Below are 18116 nucleotides of genomic sequence, written 5' to 3' on the forward strand. Positions count from 1 at the left end.
TAGGCCAATTCCCACTAGGGGCCACTTCCCTAGCCTTGGTTTTGCAGGCTGGGCTGTCCCCCCGCCCCCATCCAGGCCCCACCCTACTCTCCTCCTTTTTCACAGCTGGAGACCCAGCATTAGGAAGAGCTTCCTCGTCCTTTGCTCCTGCCTCCAGGCAAGCTCCACCCTTGCCAGCAGTCAGGCGTGTCCATATCTCCTCATTGGAGACTCCAATTGGTAGAAAACAGTTTAATGCAAAAAACAAAACACCCCCATAGTTACCGTGTGCGACAAACGTTTATGCACGATCTCTGTTAATTGTTGTCACCGTGACTCCTTAAGTGTTTACAATCTCTGTTCCGTCTGTGGAGGGGAAAACTGAGGTTGAGCTGAACAAGGATCTTCCAGCTAGGAGGTCTGGGCGGCTAACCCACTTTCCTTTCGCTTTGCATTCTGACCGGGTATTTGAACAGATTTCCAGTGAGCCTCCAGGCCCTGAAGCCCCTTGAGCTCAAGCGCTTCATGTCCAGGAAGTCCTGGGAACCGCCATGCCCACATAAATCAGCAGGGTTTGCTGCCGGGACTCAGTGGCCCACATCACCCAACTGGATTTTGAGTGTGTAACCACAGCCACCCCCATCATCCCCAGAGGCCCTGCAAGCACCTGATTCTCCCGGAAAGGCGGGCAGGTGCAGGGCGGGGTGCGGTCTGAGCGAGGGTGGGTTGGGGAGGAGGAGCCCAGGTGCCGCCAGTTCACCCAGCCTGCGGCCAGAGGCAGAGCCACTGTCAGGGTCGAAGTCTGGCTGTGGCAACAGCCCGGGGCGGGGCGAGGCGTGTGGGCGGGGCCGGGCAGCGGGGCGCGGCGGGAATGGTCTCCTCGAGCTGCGGAGGGCGGGAAGAGCGGCGGGAGGAGGAGGAGAAGAAGGGAGGAGGGCGGGGAGTTGGCGGCTCCCGCTCGGCTGGGCTCTGCGCACCCACGCTTTAGTGCTTCGTTTTCTACCCCCTACCCGGGCATGCGCCCCCAGCGGCCCTGGCCCCCCAGAGCCCACACCGCCCCCCGGAACCTCTCCAGAGCCTCCTACGCAGAATGGGCGCCCCTAGCCTCATGCCGCTGAGTTCGCTGCTGCTGCTTCTAATAATGCTTGGTAAGCCGGGTGGTCGTCCCTGCCCCGGCCGGGTAGGTGCCTGACACTGTGGAGCCGGCCAGCCCACCTTCCTAGCGTTTTGGAGCTGGTTGCATCCTTACTTCTCCACCAGGCGTGTCTCCAAGTGTCTCTGGGCTTGGCGTCTCGCTTCCTTTTGAGGCCGCCTGTCTAGTCAGTTATGGTGAGGGTGGTGGCGCCCTAGCTTTTGGCCCCCAGCTGGGGCATATTGGCGGACCTACTGAGGTATCTTATGAGACACCATCGGACCTCCGGAGGCAGGCGCCACTTTTTATCTTTTACACTTGAGGGCCTGGGGTCGTTACGTCCAAATACCGTGAAAACCTTCTGCCCCACTCGGCTCCAGGCCTGGCCTTGGGTGCCTGCTCTGCGTGGGCAGTGCCTGGCGGTCTTCATAATTGCCCCAGAGTTGGCTGGAGGCCCAGGGGTTGATTCTGACCACGGTCTTTGAAGAAAGTCTCCCCTACCCCCCAGGCCCCAACATACGTGTTTCACCATCTGAGGCTCCCTCCCTCACGTCTGTCTCCACCCTGGGCCAGTTCCATCTTTGCCCTTCTTCCAATCCCAGATATTTAGCTAGTTGTCAGACTCAGTTGGTCCCAACATCCCTGCCTCAGGAGAAACCAGGCTCCATGGAAATTGAACCTGGCATCTCCAAGCACCCAGTGTCTGCCCTGGTGGGTGATTATGATGGTGTGTGTTCTGGCCAACCTTGCATGGCTGATGTGTGTGTGTGTGTGTGTGTGTGTGTTGAGGGGATGGAAGTTGCTAACATGATGTTGTTTTGGGTCTGACTTGGAGGGCTTTCTCTAGGAAGTGGTTTGGGAGGAATATAGCATGGGAGCAGTTGCTAGGAGAGACTGAGCCCTTGAAAGGAATGTTTGTGTGTGGTAGAGATAAACATATGGGGAGGATTCGGAGGTGCTGTAGTCAAGGCAGGAGCCTGTGGGGCACCCCAACTGCCTCCTCTGGCTTTGACCAGAATTGTGTGGTGCCAGAGTTGCTACCTGCTGCGGGTCCTCGGGCTTCTGGGACCATGTTGAAAACTCTCCTTGGGGAACAAGGCAGGAGGCAGAGTGATGTAGAGAGATGAAGGAGCCTTGGGGTTTGGTTGCTTAGCGATTTGCTTCTTTACCTCCGTGGGCTTTATGGAGCAGGGATGACCCAGGGGAGGTCGGGAGGAGCGAGTGTTGCACAGGGCCAGAAGAGGAGCCTGTTGGCATCTCAGTCCACCGAATTTAACCATTGACATTCACTTCACAGATGAGGGAAATGAAATGTCTTCTTCCAGAAGACGTATCCGGTGAGGGTGGAGGTTGGATTTGAACTTGGATCTGGTTCCAAAGCAGGCCTTTGGCTGTTAGAGAGAGAAAACCTTGTAGCAGCCTATTTCCTGAGGCTGTGGGGATGACTTTCCCATGAGGTTCTCCAAGCATCAGCACTTGTGGAGCCAGAAAGGTGGGAGGGGGCCTTCTGAGCAGTGTTTATCCATGGGCAGCCGGGGAAGGTGTCAGGCTGGCTGCCTTTAACATCACCCTGATTAGGAAATGCACCTGGAGCAGTGTGTACCTGAGTCACACGCTCACTGGTTCGGCGTCAGAACTGGAAGCTCTTAGATCTTAATGGTAGAAACAGAGACCCAGGAGAGGAAAGGATTAGTCCCATGTTGACTTCCTGACTCTAGCCTCCGCTTCAAGCAGCAATCACGTGCTCTCTGAGGGATGTAGCCAGAAGACCAGAATGAGACCTAGAGGGCAGCCTCTCAGGCTCCTGGGTGTTTTCCTCCCGTGTTGCTAGCAAGGATGTGGACTTCCCCCTGGGAAATCCTGGAAATTACAGTTTGGTAAATCAGGCCTCCCCTTGGTCATCTTCTTGGTTTTGTCCCTCTTCAGGGGTGTGTAGAGGCCCTCCAGAGATGGCGGGATCTTGGCCAAAACACCACATTTTACCTTACTTTCCTATCTAGAAGAGAGATGGTTCTCTCCCTAGCCAGGCCAAGAGAGAAGGAGAGAGCTTTAGACTCAGCTCTGGCTGTAGACCCCTAGCCCCAGCACTCCCTCGGTGTGCTCTCCGGCTGTTACATCACACCTCAGCTGTGAACTGAGTGCCTGTCCGCATTCTGGGATCCTGTGGTCTTATCTAGAAGTAGCATCCTGTGGTGGAGAGGTGAAAGGAAATGAACAAGGTTTTGGGAGCATCTGTTGGGACAGAGGCGGGGCTAAAATGGGCGGAGGGAGGGAGACAGAAGGGCAGGGGCAGCAGGTGTTTAGGGTCTCCTTACAGAAAGGGAGTCCATGTAAATGATGTGCGCTATATGCAAATGAAGCTTTTGTTTGGGGTGGGGGGGGGGGTGTACATGGTACATCATCTGGGCTAGCCAGAAGGTTGACAGACTAGGGGGAGGGGGAAGGGATCTTCTGCCCCAGGCTGGGGGGGGGGGGGAGAGCCTGATTCTTGCCCCAGAAGCCACAGCTGCCTGTGGGCTGGCAGAAGCAGTGAGCTCATGGCACAGCTGTAGTGGGGAGGGTATTGTGTGGTGAGAACTGAGTAGGCCCGTGCCCTGTCCAGCATGGTGCCCCCATCCAGTCCGGTGCCTCCGTCTAGCCTGGGCCACTGGCTCCATTGTCTAGCCCAGGTGACAAAGGCTAAGGCAAACAGCCTTTCTGTAAGATTTTGCCAGCTCCCCTCCAGCAAAAGTCTTAGAATCCCTTAGCTAGAGGAGGCTCCACTGGAGCATGCCCTGAGGCATGAATGGTAGGGTAGGACAGGTAAAAGGAGTCAGGAATAAGACATGCTTTTTTTTGTTGTTGTTTGTTTGTTTTTATATTTCATGTGTTTGTGGTGCATGGGGGCATACATGTATGCATGGGTACAAGTGCATATATGAGAATCCATGTAAAGGCCAGAGATCAACCTTAGGTGCCATTGCTCAGGAGCCATCCACTTCATTATTATTAGAGTGTGTGAGTGCGAGCGTGTGCGTATGTGTGTGTGTGTGTGTTTAGGTCAGAGGACAACTTTCAGGACTCAATTCTTCCCTTACATGGTATATTTTGGGGATCGAACTCAGGTTGTCAGGCTTGTGTGGTGACTGTTTTTACCTACTGGGCCATCTCTCTCACCAGCCACCATGCCAGGCTTTTAACATGGTTGCAGGGATTTGAACTCAGACCTGGGCTGTCTCCCCAGCCTCCAGATCCAGACGCATGCTCTGGGCCTGTGCTGTATGCTGCGATGCTGGGATCTTACGTCCCAGTATCTCTTCCCTATCTTCACCTGTGTCTCATAGCCCCACTGTGTTCTAACCATCCCGAAGTTTCCATTTCCTTCACAGGCAGCTGTCGAGACTGGTGCTAATGGGACTGGCCATCACTCGCATGGGCACCCATTCTTTCTAAAAGGATTTCAATTCTTTCTGCCTTTCTCCACAGGAGCCAGGAGCTATGCCCGACAGGTGCATGTCCCTCGGGGGCCTCTTTACCGTGTGGCTGGCACCGCTGCCTCTATCTCCTGCAACGTGAGCGCCTATGAGGGCCCTTCTCAGCAAGACTTTGAGTGGTTCATGTACAGACCAGAGGCCCCAGCTACTTCACTGGGTATCATCAGCACCAGAGACAACCAGTTCTCCTATGCTGTCTTTGGGCCTCGTGTAGCATCTGGGGATCTGCAGGTGCAGCGCCTGAAGGGAGACTCTGTGGTGCTCAAATTTGCTCGCCTGCAGCCCCAGGACTCTGGCTTTTATGAATGCTACACTCCTTCTACGGATACTCAGTACCTGGGCAATTATAGTGCCAAAGTGGAGTTGAGAGGTACCGGGCTTTGGGCTGGGTCGGGAGAGAGGCTCCTGAGTACTGGGGTTATAGAAACAAACCAGCAGCATGCTAGGATTTGTTTCTTCTCCTTCTTTCTTCTTCTTCTTCCTCTTCCTCTTCCTTTTCTCTCTTCCTCTTTCTCTCCTACTCTCTGGAGATTGAACCTATAGTGTTGAGCATAGCAAGGAAGCTCTCCACTAAGCTATATCCCCCTGTGTTCTTTTTGAGATGGGGTCTCATTCTGCAGCCCAGACTGGCCTACAACTCACTAACCTAAGTTGGCCTGTAACTCACGGCAGTTCCACAGTTCACTGTGTAACCCAGGCAGTCTTCCTGTGTTAGCCTCCTGTGCCATCAAGCCTCCCTTTCCAGCACTTTCCTTTCTTTTTTGTGGGGGAGTATTGGGGCTTGGATGGGATAGAGCAGAGATTCTCCAAGTTGCCCAGACCGGCACTGAACTTGTTCTTTAGCCCAGGTGGGCCTTGAACTTATTCCTTCTGCGTTAGCTTCCTGGGTAGCTGGGATAATAGGTCCGACCTTCTATCTTTAGAGAAGGAAGACAGGATTACTTTCCTGAGTGTTTTAAAAGTGGCTCAGTCTCCGGCATCAGAGCCGGGGTCAATAGGCTGGCTCTGTGAAGTTGAGCAAGTATTCATTGACCATCTTGATGTGCTTAGCCTGGCCTTGGTACCACTGAGTTATGGAAGAAGGATACAGCATGCAGTGAGGTGGGGTGCACACAGGAAACAGGGGGGCTGCTACCCCCTTCCACTTCTCACTAAAGCCTTTCTTTCCAGTTCTTGCAGATGAGCTGCAGGTATCAGCTGCCCCTCCAGGGCCCCGAGGACGGCAGGCTGCAACCTCCCCCTCACGCCTGACAGTGCATGAGGGGCAGGAGCTGGTGCTGGGCTGCCTGGCTCAGACCAAAACAAAGAAACACACACACCTGTCGGTGTCCTTTGGGAAAGCCATTCCTGAGGCGCCAGTGGGGCGATCTACTCTACAAGAAGTGGTAGGGCTGCGCTCCGACATGGCTGTGGAGGCGGGAGCCCCCTATGCTGAGAGGCTGGCGGCTGGGGAGCTGCGGCTGAGCAAGGAAGGGACGGATCGGTACCGCATGGTGGTTGGGGGTGCCCAGGCTGGGGACTCGGGCACCTACCACTGCACTGCTGCTGAGTGGATTCAGGATCCTGATGGCTCCTGGGTCCAGATCACAGAGAAGAGGGCGGTCCTGGCCCACGTGGATGTACAGACACTGTGTAAGTGCCATATACCCACTGAGGGGGTGCCTCAGTGGGCATCAGGGGTGCCACACGGCCATCATCGACTGCAGAATTACTCTTCCATGGAGTGATCTGTCTTCTGGACATTAGTCACATTCTCTCCATGTCTTCTCTGCTCAGAAATTGCATGTGGAGCTACAAGGGCTAGGGTAGCAGGGTGAAACTGAGGCACTGGTGGTGGCACACATAAGAGGCCTCTGAATGTCTGGGAAGAGGCATTACAGATAGAGGACCCAGGTATCTCCGTGACCCCTCCTTTCCCCTGCTGTGTTTCAGCCAGCCAGCTCGCGGTGACAGTGGGACCTGGTGAACGTCGGATTGGCCCAGGTGAGCCCTTGGAACTGCTGTGCAATGTGTCAGGGGCACTGCCTCCACCAGGCCGGCATGCTGCATATTCTGTGGGCTGGGAGATGGCCCCTGCAGGGGCTCCTGGGCCTGGCCGCCTGGTGGCCCAGCTGGACACAGAAGGTATAGGCAGCCTGGGCCCTGGCTATGACGACCGGCACATTGCCATGGAGAAAGTGGCATCCAGAACCTACCGTCTACGGCTGGAGGCTGCCAGGCCTGGTGATGCAGGCACCTACCGCTGCCTCGCCAAAGCCTATGTCCGAGGCTCTGGGACCCGGCTTCGTGAAGCAGCCAGTGCTCGTTCCCGGCCTCTCCCTGTGCACGTGAGAGAAGAAGGTGAGAGGAGGCCGAGCCCCCGACAGAACTTATTTCCTGAGCTTTCAGCCCCTGAGCCTTTACCCTGTAACCCCCATGTTCTCTGCTCTGCAGGTGTGGTGCTGGAGGCTGTGGCATGGCTAGCAGGGGGCACGGTGTACCGGGGTGAGACTGCCTCCCTCCTCTGCAATGTCTCTGTGCGGGGTGGTCCCCCAGGGCTGCGACTAGCCGCCAGCTGGTGGGTGGAGAGACCAGAGGAGGGCGAGCTGAGCTCTGGCCCTGCTCAGCTTGTGGGTGGAGTGGGTCAGGATGGTGTAGCAGAACTGGGAGTCCGGCCTGGAGGGGGTCCTGTCAGTGTGGAGCTGGTGGGACCCAGAAGTCATCGGCTAAGACTGCACAGCTTGGGGCCCGAGGATGAAGGCATATACCACTGTGCCCCAAGTGCCTGGGTGCAGCATGCTGACTACAGCTGGTACCAGGCGGGCAGTGCACGCTCCGGGCCTGTCACAGTCTACCCCTACACGCATGGTGAGTGACAACCACCCTCTCCCCCACTCGTTCCTGCTAAGTTTGCCCCTTTCCATCTTCCTGTCTTCCCCTGCTATCCTTTCACCCACATCCCTTTGCATGAAGAGCCCCAAGCTGGCCTGAGTGCTGAGAGGGGAGGTAGTGGGTGGGCAAGCATGGTGCCCTGTGTATAAGGGCCAAGTCTAGAAAACCTGCTGGGGAGAGGGTCAGAGACCAGTGTGGCAGCAGGTGGAAGGCCGTGGCACTCTCTGAGCAGAACTATCTTCCTTTCCTCTAGCTCTAGATACCCTATTTGTGCCCCTGTTGGTGGGTACAGGAGTCGCCCTAGTCACTGGCGCCAGCGTCCTTGCCACCATCACCTGCTGCTTTATGAAGAGGCTGCGGAAGCGGTGATCTGTAGCACCCCAGGTGAGGGAAAGGATCCCCAGGCCCCAGCTTCCTCAGGCTTCCTGTGCTCAGCTGTGCCTGGGCTCCATCTACAGGAGAAGCAGCCAGCACAGTCCTTCCTGCAGGGCCCTGGAGCAGGGAGAGGGCCAAAGGGGGCCTGTTCCTCAGCCCACTCCACATGCTCTCTCCAGTTCTTGCAGGTGTCAACTGTCTTCCAACCAGCGCCACCCCTCTTCCGGTTGCCTGGATACCTTCTCCCTCCGCCCAGCCCTCCTCCTTTAATTTATTTGACCTAGAGTGGGAGACATGGCTTCCCCGTTTCCCACACCCCCCTCTCCCCCCAAGTTTTCTGGCCTCTGTTCTTGGTCTCATAACTTATACTGTAGAAAGGCCAGTTTCTGTCCTCAAACTAGTTTTTCTAAAATGTGAATAAAGTGGTTTTATACAATCCAGGCCTGTTGCGTCTTCCCTCGCCATGAAGCTATAAAAGGCAGCGTCGGCGGGGGGGGGGGGGGGGGGGGGGGTAGAGGGGTTGCCAACCTATTCTGGACAACCCAGGTCTCTCTCTCCACCATAAACACCATCTGTCTTCGTGGGCCTTGCTACCCACCTACTGAGGAGGGGATGCCTGGGTCCCATCTGTTGCCGAAAATGCCGGTGCTGAGCCAACTCCTAATGGGTCTTATGTTTGGGAAGGGTGACATAGGAAGAGGGGGTGAGTTCCAGCTGAGCTTGGCCCCTTTCACAGAGCTTCCAGGGATAAGTGTTTCTGAGTTCCCCAGATTGGCCCTGGGGCCTCAGTCTTTTTCCTCCCGCCCTTAATTATTCTCTTGACCGCAGTAGAATAGGAGCCTCAGAACAGGGCTGCCTACTTAGGGACAATAGCAACTAGGAGGGCCTGTGTCCTCTGTGTACACGGGAGAGCCACAGCATCTGCTTATGTCTGTAGCCGGGACTTGCCTGCTGGCTAGCTGCACCCCATGCCGGAGGGTTTTCTGGTCCCAAAAGTCTCGGCTGTCCTATACTTCCGGCGGCGTCCAGTCTAACCTTTTAATTTAGAAATTTAGCATTTATTGAGTATTACGAGTTTGCCAACTATCTTTTTTTTTTTTTTCTTACAGGTAAGGAAACTGAGGCCCAGAGAAGTAATGTGCCTTGCTGAGAGCCATAGAGGTAATTAGTGATAGTTAGCACTGGCACTTGAACACAGTTCTCCCAACTCTGCCCTGAGTTGCGCTAACTCAGTGTTTTCCAAGAACAGCTTCAGTGTCTCCATCCCAGCACTTTGTCTGTGGAGCCCAGGCACCCCAGCCCTCATGTCCAGACTCCACCTTTTCCCCTGAATTCAAACCCTGGGCACTCTCTGTGCTCAAGTTTAATATGTGCATGTGGGACCCCAGCAGACACATGTTCACAGGCCTTATTTTTGAGAGTGACCCAGGTGGTCCCGAAAGCTGAGTCCACTGCTTGGATGAAGGGGAGAGGCAACAGCTTGAGTCTTCTCCTAGTGGACCCAAGCTGAGGTGGGTGCTGGGAGGGAGGCGCAGGACCCCGTTGGATGCTGGCTTCTTAGCCTGGAACAGGGCAGCAGACTTATTCAAGGGCAGGGATGGGTGTAGCCAGGGCTAAGGTTTGAACCAGCCCCATCAGAGGACACGTTCACCTGGGCTACACTTAGCTGCAGGGAGGGTGTGGGGTGAGGCAGCCTCAGGTGCCTTGACTGATTGTCTGTTCCTCATCTTGCCATTGCTTTCCCCTCACCATCCCAAGATGACAGGGACAAGACGGGGATGCAATGGCGGTGGAATGGGAGTATGTGTCTCCAGGGTCCCCTGTCCTGGCAGGACAGGTGGCAGGCAGCAGACAATTTCAAGTGTAAGCTCCATTTACTCCCCCTAGTCAGTTCAGCTCTGTCAGTCCTGTGAGGGAGTCGGCCCTTTCTGGAGTCTCCTCCTGTCTCTCTGTTGCCCTCTCATCTTCCCAGATGCTGCCTCAGTGTCACTGGCCAGTTACCAATGACATTTCAGCCTGGGCCTGGGTCCTCTTTCCCCGCAACATCTCCCTTCCTCCTTCTCTGTTCCTTAAGGACCCTGGGCTTCTTTTCAGCTCCTTCAGCCTCATCCAAGTGTCATCCCCAGATTGACAATGTCAGCGTAATCTGGGAACCTGTTAGATCTGGGAACTAGTTAGACGTGCAGATTTTTGGTTTGCGTCCCGGACCTACTGAGTCAGAATGCTGGGAGTGGGACCAGCTGTCTGTGTTTTAACAAGCCCTCCAGGTGAGTGATGCAAAGCTTTATGACTGCTGGCTCTCACCATTCTCCTCTGCCTTACTCAATCCTTAGCTTCCTGGTTGCTCACTTCCTGGCTCTAACAGCTTGTGTGAGCTCCTAGTGTGATCCACACTTCCTTTGCTTGTTGTGGAGGGTATTTCTGACCTCCACCCACCCTGTGTTCTGGTGTTAGGAACCAGGTCTCTGAATATCACACCTGACACCTCATCACTATTCTGGATGGGCTCCTGCCACTGTGCCCCAAGGATAAACTCCATTCCCTAGGGAGCTGACTTCCCTCATAGAACCACTTGTTAAGACTCTCCCATGGGGCTGGAGAGGTGGCTCAGAGGTTAAGAGCACTGGCTGCTCTTCCAGAGGTCCTGAGTTCAGTTCCTGGCAACCACATGGTAGCTCACAACCCTCTATAGTGAGATCTGGTGCCCTCTTCTGGCTTGCTGGCACACACGCAGGCACAATACTGTATACATAATAAATAAATAATTTTTTTTTTTTTTTTTTTTTAAAGAAGCCTTCCCATAGCTTTTCTTTCACTTCAGAGGCTCTTTGGCTTCTGGCTTCCATGGCAGTACCTGCAAACTTTCACTCCACTTTCCCAAAATAGCTGTCCTTGGGTCTCTCCAAGGCCCCTGTTCAGCATCTACTCCCATTGCTTGTTTGCCACGGACACCTTTCTGAGCCCTGTCACAGCAAGATAGTGACGCCGGGGAGGGTACTAACATCTATGCTGTCCTCCGCCCAGTTTCTTCTTCTCTGTGGCCACTTTGTCTAGTCAGCATATGGAGGCCACCTGAGGGGCTGAGAGGGGGGGCTGTAGTCCATCTGATACTCTGATCCCTAAGCCACGTGCCCTGGTTTGAGGCTGCCTATGTCTGAGGGGATAAAAAGGGCTGCCTGTCGACTTTGCCCAAAGGTGTGCTGCAGGTGAAGGCAGCACTGAGTTCACCAACTGGAAGTCCGGAAGTCCATTTGCTGCCCAAGCTATCCATTGGCTGTTTCTCTCTTCCCCACCTTCCCGTTTAGCCCCCATAAGCCCATCCTTCTGTCCATCCATCCACCTTCGACAGATGTAAAGGTCAAAAGGACAGACTGATGCGTTCTCTCATCCTCACCCTCTATTCTCTTCAAACCAGGGCATCTTCCTGTCCTACTGGACCCTGGGCTCAGTGGGCCTCTCCCAACTTTAGCCATTCCTTGGGACACTGCCTGCCTCCTCTTCTTCCATCTCCGCTCTGCAGCTTCCATGTGCCTGTGTCTGGCCCCCTGGTCTGCCACAGGGGTTTGGAGAAAACTAAGTCACACCTTGGACTCACTCTCCGGGGGTGGCAGGCAACCGTTCTGCTCCTTGTCAGCTCCATCTCCCCCCCCACCTGCCCCCTCCCCGGCCCCTTCTTCCTCCGCCTTCTCATCTAGCCTGCTGGGGATGGACCAGTAGAGATGGGCATCAAGACGAGCTGCAGCTTCCGCCAGTTCCCGGGCGCTGCATGAGGGTGTGGGCACCTCAAAGGTCTCGTGGAAGCTGGCATAGTCCACCTCATAGAAGCCGTCCTCCAGGGTGAGCACGGACGTGAACCGGTGGCCCCACAGCACTTCGTCTACCAGGTAAGAGCTTCGAGCTTGGCATGTCATTCCTGGGGGGAGGGGGAGAGGAAGAGGCATTAGTCAAAGGGACCCCCAGCCAGAGGCTCCCACAACCCCCCTCTCTCTTTCTCTCCAAGAGTCTCACCTCTCTTTGGTTAGGCCTCTTCTCCGCTTGCCAGCCTATATTTCCCCTACCCTCCTTTGAGAAGCTTAGCCTTAAAACTAACCTAGTTTTTCATCTAGTTCAGCTTCCTGTTTCCCACAGAGCCTTCTCCATCCACCCCCAAACATTCCCAAACAGTGGGCTCACCTTCCAGGACTGCAAGTGCACCATCTCATTAGAAGGCCAGGCCTTTGTGTGATGGCTCCAATAGTTGGGGTGGTTTTTTTTTTTATGTGTATTACATTTATTTGTGTTTATATGCATGTATGTGTGTGCATATGTGCCACAGTATATATGTGGAGGTCAGAGGACAACTTGGGGAGTTGGTTCATACCACAGTGTAAGACCTGTTGATGTAACTCAGGCCATCAGGACTGGTGGCAAGCACCTTCGCCTGCTGAGCCATCTCATTGACTCTGGGTTCTTTTATACAAACTAAAATCTGTCTCCTAGGATCTCTACTCTTTGGTTTCATTGCCTTCCCAACACACACACACACACACACACACACACACACACACACACACACACACACACCGAGTGTCTGTAAATACAGCCCTAGGTTCCCTTACACCTTCTCTTCCTCAGATTGCACACTCATGACCATTTCCCACTTGATCTGGCTCCTCAGAAGTTTACTATCTTCCCTGCAAATCAGAATGGGCATGGAGGACCAGGTGAGGGTGCGCCTGAGGCGTTTTCCAACTGTGGCCTCACCTATGCATAAGAAGAGGCCTACCACCTCTTGCATCTTGCCAAGATACTTTAGTGAAGCGGCCGTGATTGCATTACATAAACGCCTTTGGAAGCTGCGTCACGTTGCTACAGCAAGCTTGTGGCCAACTCAAACCCCCAGCTCTTTCTCCACCGGAGCCTCTCCATGCTGTGCTTACATAAGTGATTTTTTTAAAGCCTAAATGTAGAATTTTATATTTATTCCCTTTAAATGTCATCATGTTGGGTTTTGGCTCATTATTCTTGCTTTTCAAAAGCAGTTTGAATCCCAAAATACTACCACCCTTCCCAGCTTTATCTCTAGAAAAATCAAACAAGCTCCTACCCCTATGTCCTTTATACTGCCCTTTCCAGCCCTTGCCCTGAGCCTGTGTCCTGCCTTCCCTGTTGAGTTTTTGCACCCTTCACTCAGGGTAGATCACTTTGTTCCTACCTCAGAGTCTCCCCCAAACCAAAATCCATTGCAGAGACAGGAGTAAAACATTTACCAACCAGACACTGACTCTGACAGTGGAAGTCTGACCCTGAGACATCTTGGGGACATTGGTATACTTTGCCAAAACTGGAATAAGATGCGTCCAGTGAAGGTGAGGAAGGAGAGGCCACCAAGGCCTCTGCAGAGAGGAGGCCTGAGAAGCAAGATGGGGCTGGGGTGGGGGTGGGGTGAGTAGGGGCGAGTGAGAGGTGGAGGCAAAAGGAAAAAGAAGTCAGTTTTAAAAGGCCCTGTAAGAAACCTACCCGAGGTAGTGTCAAAGGGAGGGAAAGCTGGAGAGACAGGAGTAAGGGAAGGGGACCGGTTAGGACAGCCTGGGCGGAGTGAAGGAGGATTGGGGAGTGCATAGAACTGGAGGAGTGGTGAAGCCGTGGCCGGTTTTGCCTGGGACCTGGAGCCTGGTTTCAAAAACTAGCAGCAGGGAACCGGTCTGTCCGCCGCAGCGTCACAGCCCCTCCTAGTGGTCCTTTGGCTCACCTGCATTTTTCTCGGGCTCTCCTCTGGCTAGGACCTCTGCAAAGACCTGGTTTTGTTCCTATGCTAGTCTTTTCCTACCTGCTTCCAAGCTCATGCCAGGGTAGGCCTGTGACCAATGTCACAGATCCTTCTGGAACGGGGCTACAAATGGCAACACCAGGGGACGTTAAGCGTGACAGATGGTGTAAGGAGTGTGTGTGTGCAGAAGTGAGACCAGTTATCACCTCCCCACCCTTAAATTTGCCTCCTTGGGAATAACTCAGGTCAATTAAATTCCAGGGCTCTGGACCCCTGGGGGTCAAGAACCCTGCACTTAACTGTCATCTCAACACCGTACCAGGAAACACTGAAGACAGACTTCCTGTGTTCAACCCAGACTGTGCTATTTCTTGGCCTGTGACAGCGGGCTATTTATGGGACCTTTCTTTGGGGCTACTCATTCTCTGAAAAGTGAGCACAGTAGTAAGTAACCTCCAGGGGAGCTTTGCTGAAATTAAATTAATTCAGAGATGTAAAGTGCTATTCAAAATGACATACCTGTCAGGTCGGGGCCTCAAGCTAGTGCCATTTCATAGAACTCTTCCAAGCTTTTCTTGACTCTGCAAAGTCACCCTGTCCACCCCTTTCATCTCCAGCCCTACTCCATCACACCCCCCTCCTCCGCCTGTCACCCTACATTCCACTCTCTGTCCATCTTTCTGCAGCACCACCCGCTCGCTGCCTTTCTTGCCCTACATCACATCCCTTTGCCCTCCAGCCTGCCCGCACCGGTGGCCTCCACCATGCCCTCGAGAATGACTACGATCTCGAAGTCGTCCCTCTCGAGGGCGCGCCGCGATGCCTCCCAGAAGGGGCTGGCGGCATCGATCTCGTGGCTGATGACTAGAGGTGAGACGAGGAAGAGGCGGTCGTCCCCCGTGTCAAAGCCCACGCTGAGGTCGGTCTGGTGCAGAGGGATGAACTCGCCCTCGAGCGTCTGACGCGAACGGATGAGCTTAGCACGGATGGAGGCCTCGACGATGTGCGAGGATCGCAGGTCGCCCACGCGAAACATGAGGCAGAGGCGCCCGTCGCGCAACGAGACCACGGCGTGTGAGGAGAAGACGAGCGTGGCGGCCCGCTTGTTGGGCTGCGAGATCTTGACAAACATACAGCCCACCATGAAAGCGTTCACCATGGAGCCCAGGATGGCCTGCAGTAGCAATAGCACGATGCCCTCGGGGCACTGGTCGGTGATGACACGGTGCCCATAGCCGATGGTGGTCTCGGTCTCGATGGAGAAAAGGAAGGCGGCCACGAAGCCGTTGAGGTTATTGACGCACGGGGTCCACGCGGTGTCCTCCAGGTGTTCCAGGTCCCCGCGGCCATAGGCTATGAGCCACCAGATGGCGCCGAAGAAGAGCCAGGTGAGCGCATAGGCGAGCACGAAGAAAAGCAGGCTGAGGCGCCACTGCAGGTCCACCAGCGTGGTGAACAGGTCAGTCAGGTAGCGGTAGGTCTCGCGGACGTTGCCCTGCTGCACGTTGCAGCGCCCGTCCTTCTCCACGTAGCGTTGGCGACCGCGGCGCCTCGGCGGCTCCTCTGACCCCGGTGAGAAAGCGGCGTTCTCCTGTGCCATGGTGGCTGTCTTGGTGATCCTGCGGGGTCTTAATAAAGGTGTGCCAAGTTGACTGATGGATCCACCCCGAACTCAGTGCAGTGAGCGAATCTCCCCCTTCCTGTCTCTGAGCCTCAGTTTTTCCCCACTGGTGGACTGGGAACGACAACCCTAATATCCCCCAAAGGTCAGAAAGTTGCGGCGCCCGTGCATGCATGTGAGTGTGTGTGTGTGTGTGTGTGTGTGTGTGTGTGTGTGTGTGTGTGTGTGTGTGTGGTGGGGGGTGCGTGCCTGGAGAGATGGTTCAAGTGGCTCACTGGTTGCTGCTCTTCCAGTGGATCTGGTTTCGATTCCCACCACCCACATGTCAGCTCACAACCGGCTGTAACTCCAGTTTCTCGCCCTCTTCTGGCCTCCAAGGGTGATGCACAGATGTACACGGAGGCAAAACACCCATACACATAAAATAAAAATAAAGGTTAAGAAAAAGTTGTACAGATCACACAGGGTAAAAGAGCACAAACTGGGTGGGACGGTAAGTTCAATGAAAAGGAGGCATTAGAGATCTTAGTGACATAGATCTTGGTGTCACCACCTCAAGCCGGAGTGTGTAGCACCTCACAGGCACCCCCGCCGCCCCCATCAGACACCTGAGGTTCTGAAACCAAGAGGTGGACTTCTTGACAGTTCCTTCCTTACGTGGAACCCTCCCTGCTGTGAGGACTTGCACGGCCCTTTCCACGGCTGCCATCTCTTCCCCCAGGACTCTTCACCATCCTACCTGAAGACCCACCTGAAGACTGTGTTGAAGTTCATACCAAGACTATACCTTTTCTTCTCTCTCCCTGGACCTCACTCTTTCCACCTCCTCCTCCATCTCTTCTCCACCCCAGACTTACCAAGGAGAAAGAAATGCAAGATGTGCACGGAAAATCTCCAGTGTGCAAAGGTTGAACGTTCCCAACATTAGGAAATTCCTACTGGCGATTCTGACTGCTTGACCACGGTCACTGCTGATCTGATATCAGCCCTCTCCCCCTCCCCCCTCCCCTCCCCCCAGAGCTCTTTCCCAAAGGAGACATGCTGAAAAACTTGGGCAACAGGAGACTGGAGGCCATGTAAAATCAACTGCCCACAGCAAGGATAAAGGAAGTGCAGGGCCACCCAGAGTCCCGTTAGTCTAATATCTTTCAGACCTCTATTCTTCCTAAGAGATAACAAATCAGACCAAGCGAAACACCAGCACCCACCACTTCCAGCCCCCTCTCCTAGTTTCCTGCTTTGCATTTACTACCCCAACACTAACCCCACCCACATCTGCCATATGTCCCAAAGCCCACATTCTGAGCAAAAGCGCAGATTCCACACAAAACCCACCTGGTTTTGTTTCAAACTCTTCCCCTTGAGACACACTCGGAGTTGCAAGCTTCTCGGAGAGACAGGTGTCCAGGGCCCTTTTCTAGGCGCTCAGGGTTCCCTAAGAGACACAGACCAGATGAACAAAAGCCCACAGAACAAGAATTTAGGACTCCTCGGCCTTCTTTTCTCTTTCCTGGGGGTTGTCATCTCCTCCCATGGGGTGGGGGTGGGAGGGTGGAGGGCCGAGTGGCAGGCAGGGGACAGTAGGAATGTGACATAAGGATCACAGATGGTTTGGATGTTTGACCAGGTCCTAGGGAGAAACTGCAGAGATATGATAACACAGACCCAACATCCCAAGTTTTAAATATTGGAGTGAAGTGTTCTGCTGCCAGACCTTTGGAGGGTATGTATACATTAAATGAAAGATAGAAGGGGAAACCACAAAAAAAATTGGTTTGTATCCTAAGGGGACCCACACATACTTATTTCCCATGGAAGTCAAGAGACACGGCCCAGGAGCACCTTGACAATGGCAGATTAAGACCTTCCCCTCCCCCACAGCAGGCTGGCTTTTCCCTCTCTGCAGCTCAGGGTGTCCTCTGGAAGTGAGCTACAAGCATGCAGTGCCTCAAGACCCCAGGTCTCCTTCATCCTAGCATTAGCTTCTGGTGGGCTTCTAGGCATTCTTCTTAGGGTCTTAGATGATCTGACCTCCATCTATGCCCAGGAATGGATTCCTGGGGTCTGATCACCCCCCAGAACACTTCTCGCCCAGGGAACCTTCTGATTATAGTCTAGCTGTTGCCGTTCCGAGGAAAGGGCTCTTCTTCGTGGGACGGGAAAGGTGTGCAATGTCCATTACCTGAAGAGCAAGGTCTTCATTTCTGCCTCTGCCCTCCAAATAACTCCAGTTCTTTGGACCCCAGTTCTTTGGCATGCCATGACCCCTTTCAGTAAGATCCCACTACCACATTTTCTTGGTGCTCTCTTCCTCCCCCTAGAGAGTGCTGGCCAGTGTGGGGGGGCTTATACTTTGGAAGGAGGTCTGTCTGGTGAGAACTCCCTCAGGGACCTGCTCCACCCAAACCCCACTTTGCCTCAGAAATAGGGGCCCAAACCCCAAGTCCCACAACTCAACTCACAGAGCCTGGAGAGGAGAGTAGGCGGCAGCAGAGACCCCTGAGGGTTGGTGTCCATGTTCCTGGCACCATCTCCCCTCACACCCTGGGTCCCCTCTGAGAGTGGGAGCTGCGGACACTGCTGTTTCTCCTAAATGTAACGGCAGCTCAGACTAGGACTTGGTATCTGTGTCATCCCCACTTCCCAGGTTCCCCTGCTCCTCTCTCGTTTCCATGGCAACCAGTCTGGCTACAGCTCCACAGCGTCCCCCCTCCCTTTCCCGGTCCTGGGTACCACTCTGACTGATCCACACGCCACAGCTATTTTTAGCCAATGTCCCTCCTCCTGGACACTGAGAGTCATCTCCTCACCCTTTACAGGGGAAAAAGCCAGGGGAACATGCTGGCCCTTTTCTAAGAAGCTCCTCACTCTGGGAAAACAGAGGCCCAGAGGCATTGGGAATAAAATATTTGATTT

General features: G+C 54.3%; 2 protein-coding genes across 4 annotated transcripts; one reads left to right on the plus strand and one right to left on the minus strand.

The window, feature by feature from the left end:
- The first annotated feature begins 890 nt into the window (after positions 1–890).
- Positions 891–8155, plus strand: Igsf8 (immunoglobulin superfamily member 8). 2 transcript variants are annotated; one of them, XM_051147886.1, is made up of 7 exons: positions 891–1127; positions 4577–4954; positions 5755–6216; positions 6517–6924; positions 7018–7431; positions 7709–7839; positions 8010–8155. In XM_051147886.1, exons 1-6 carry the CDS (start codon positions 1070–1072, stop codon positions 7822–7824), a joined length of 1836 nt encoding a protein of 611 aa, XP_051003843.1. In that variant the 5' UTR covers positions 891–1069; the 3' UTR covers positions 7825–7839; positions 8010–8155. The 2 variants fall into 2 exon arrangements, with proteins under 2 accessions (XP_051003843.1, XP_051003844.1); XM_051147887.1 differs by lacking the exon at positions 891–1127 and adding an exon at positions 1725–1822.
- A 3054-nt stretch (positions 8156–11209) lies between these two features.
- Kcnj9 (potassium inwardly rectifying channel subfamily J member 9) lies at positions 11210–17853 on the minus strand. 2 transcript variants are annotated; one of them, XR_007830797.1, is made up of 3 exons: positions 17663–17853; positions 16536–16635; positions 11611–11743 (listed from the first exon to the last, which is right to left on the minus strand). XR_007830797.1 is itself a non-coding variant. In XM_051147896.1 (2 exons), exons 1-2 carry the CDS (start codon positions 15177–15179, stop codon positions 11409–11411), a joined length of 1185 nt encoding a protein of 394 aa, XP_051003853.1. In that variant the 5' UTR covers positions 15180–15299; the 3' UTR covers positions 11210–11408. The 2 variants fall into 2 exon arrangements, 1 of the variants encoding a protein (XP_051003853.1); XM_051147896.1 differs by lacking the exons at positions 16536–16635; positions 17663–17853 and adding an exon at positions 14330–15299 and having other exon boundaries at positions 11210–11743.
- Between the last annotated feature and the right edge of the window lie 263 nt (positions 17854–18116).

The sequence above is a fragment of the Acomys russatus genome, chromosome 6 (assembly GCF_903995435.1).
Source record: "Acomys russatus chromosome 6, mAcoRus1.1, whole genome shotgun sequence".
NCBI lineage: Eukaryota > Metazoa > Chordata > Mammalia > Rodentia > Muridae > Acomys > Acomys russatus.

Excerpts from the sequence above, each read along its gene's own strand:
- Igsf8 (XM_051147886.1), top strand. The coding sequence starts at position 1,070 with ATGGGCGCCCCTAGCCTCATGCCGCTGAGTTCGCTGCTGCTGCTTCTA. Across the intron at positions 6,925-7,017 it reads TGTGCACGTGAGAGAAGAAG|GTGTGGTGCTGGAGGCTGTG; the intron begins GTGAGAGGAGGC and ends TCTGCTCTGCAG. Across the intron at positions 7,432-7,708 it reads AGTCTACCCCTACACGCATG|CTCTAGATACCCTATTTGTG; the intron begins GTGAGTGACAAC and ends CCTTTCCTCTAG.
- Kcnj9 (XM_051147896.1), bottom strand. The coding sequence starts at position 15,179 with ATGGCACAGGAGAACGCCGCTTTCTCACCGGGGTCAGAGGAGCCGCCG. Across the intron at positions 11,744-14,329 it reads GGGCATGGTGGAGGCCACCG|GAATGACATGCCAAGCTCGA; the intron begins GTGCGGGCAGGC and ends CCCTCCCCCCAG.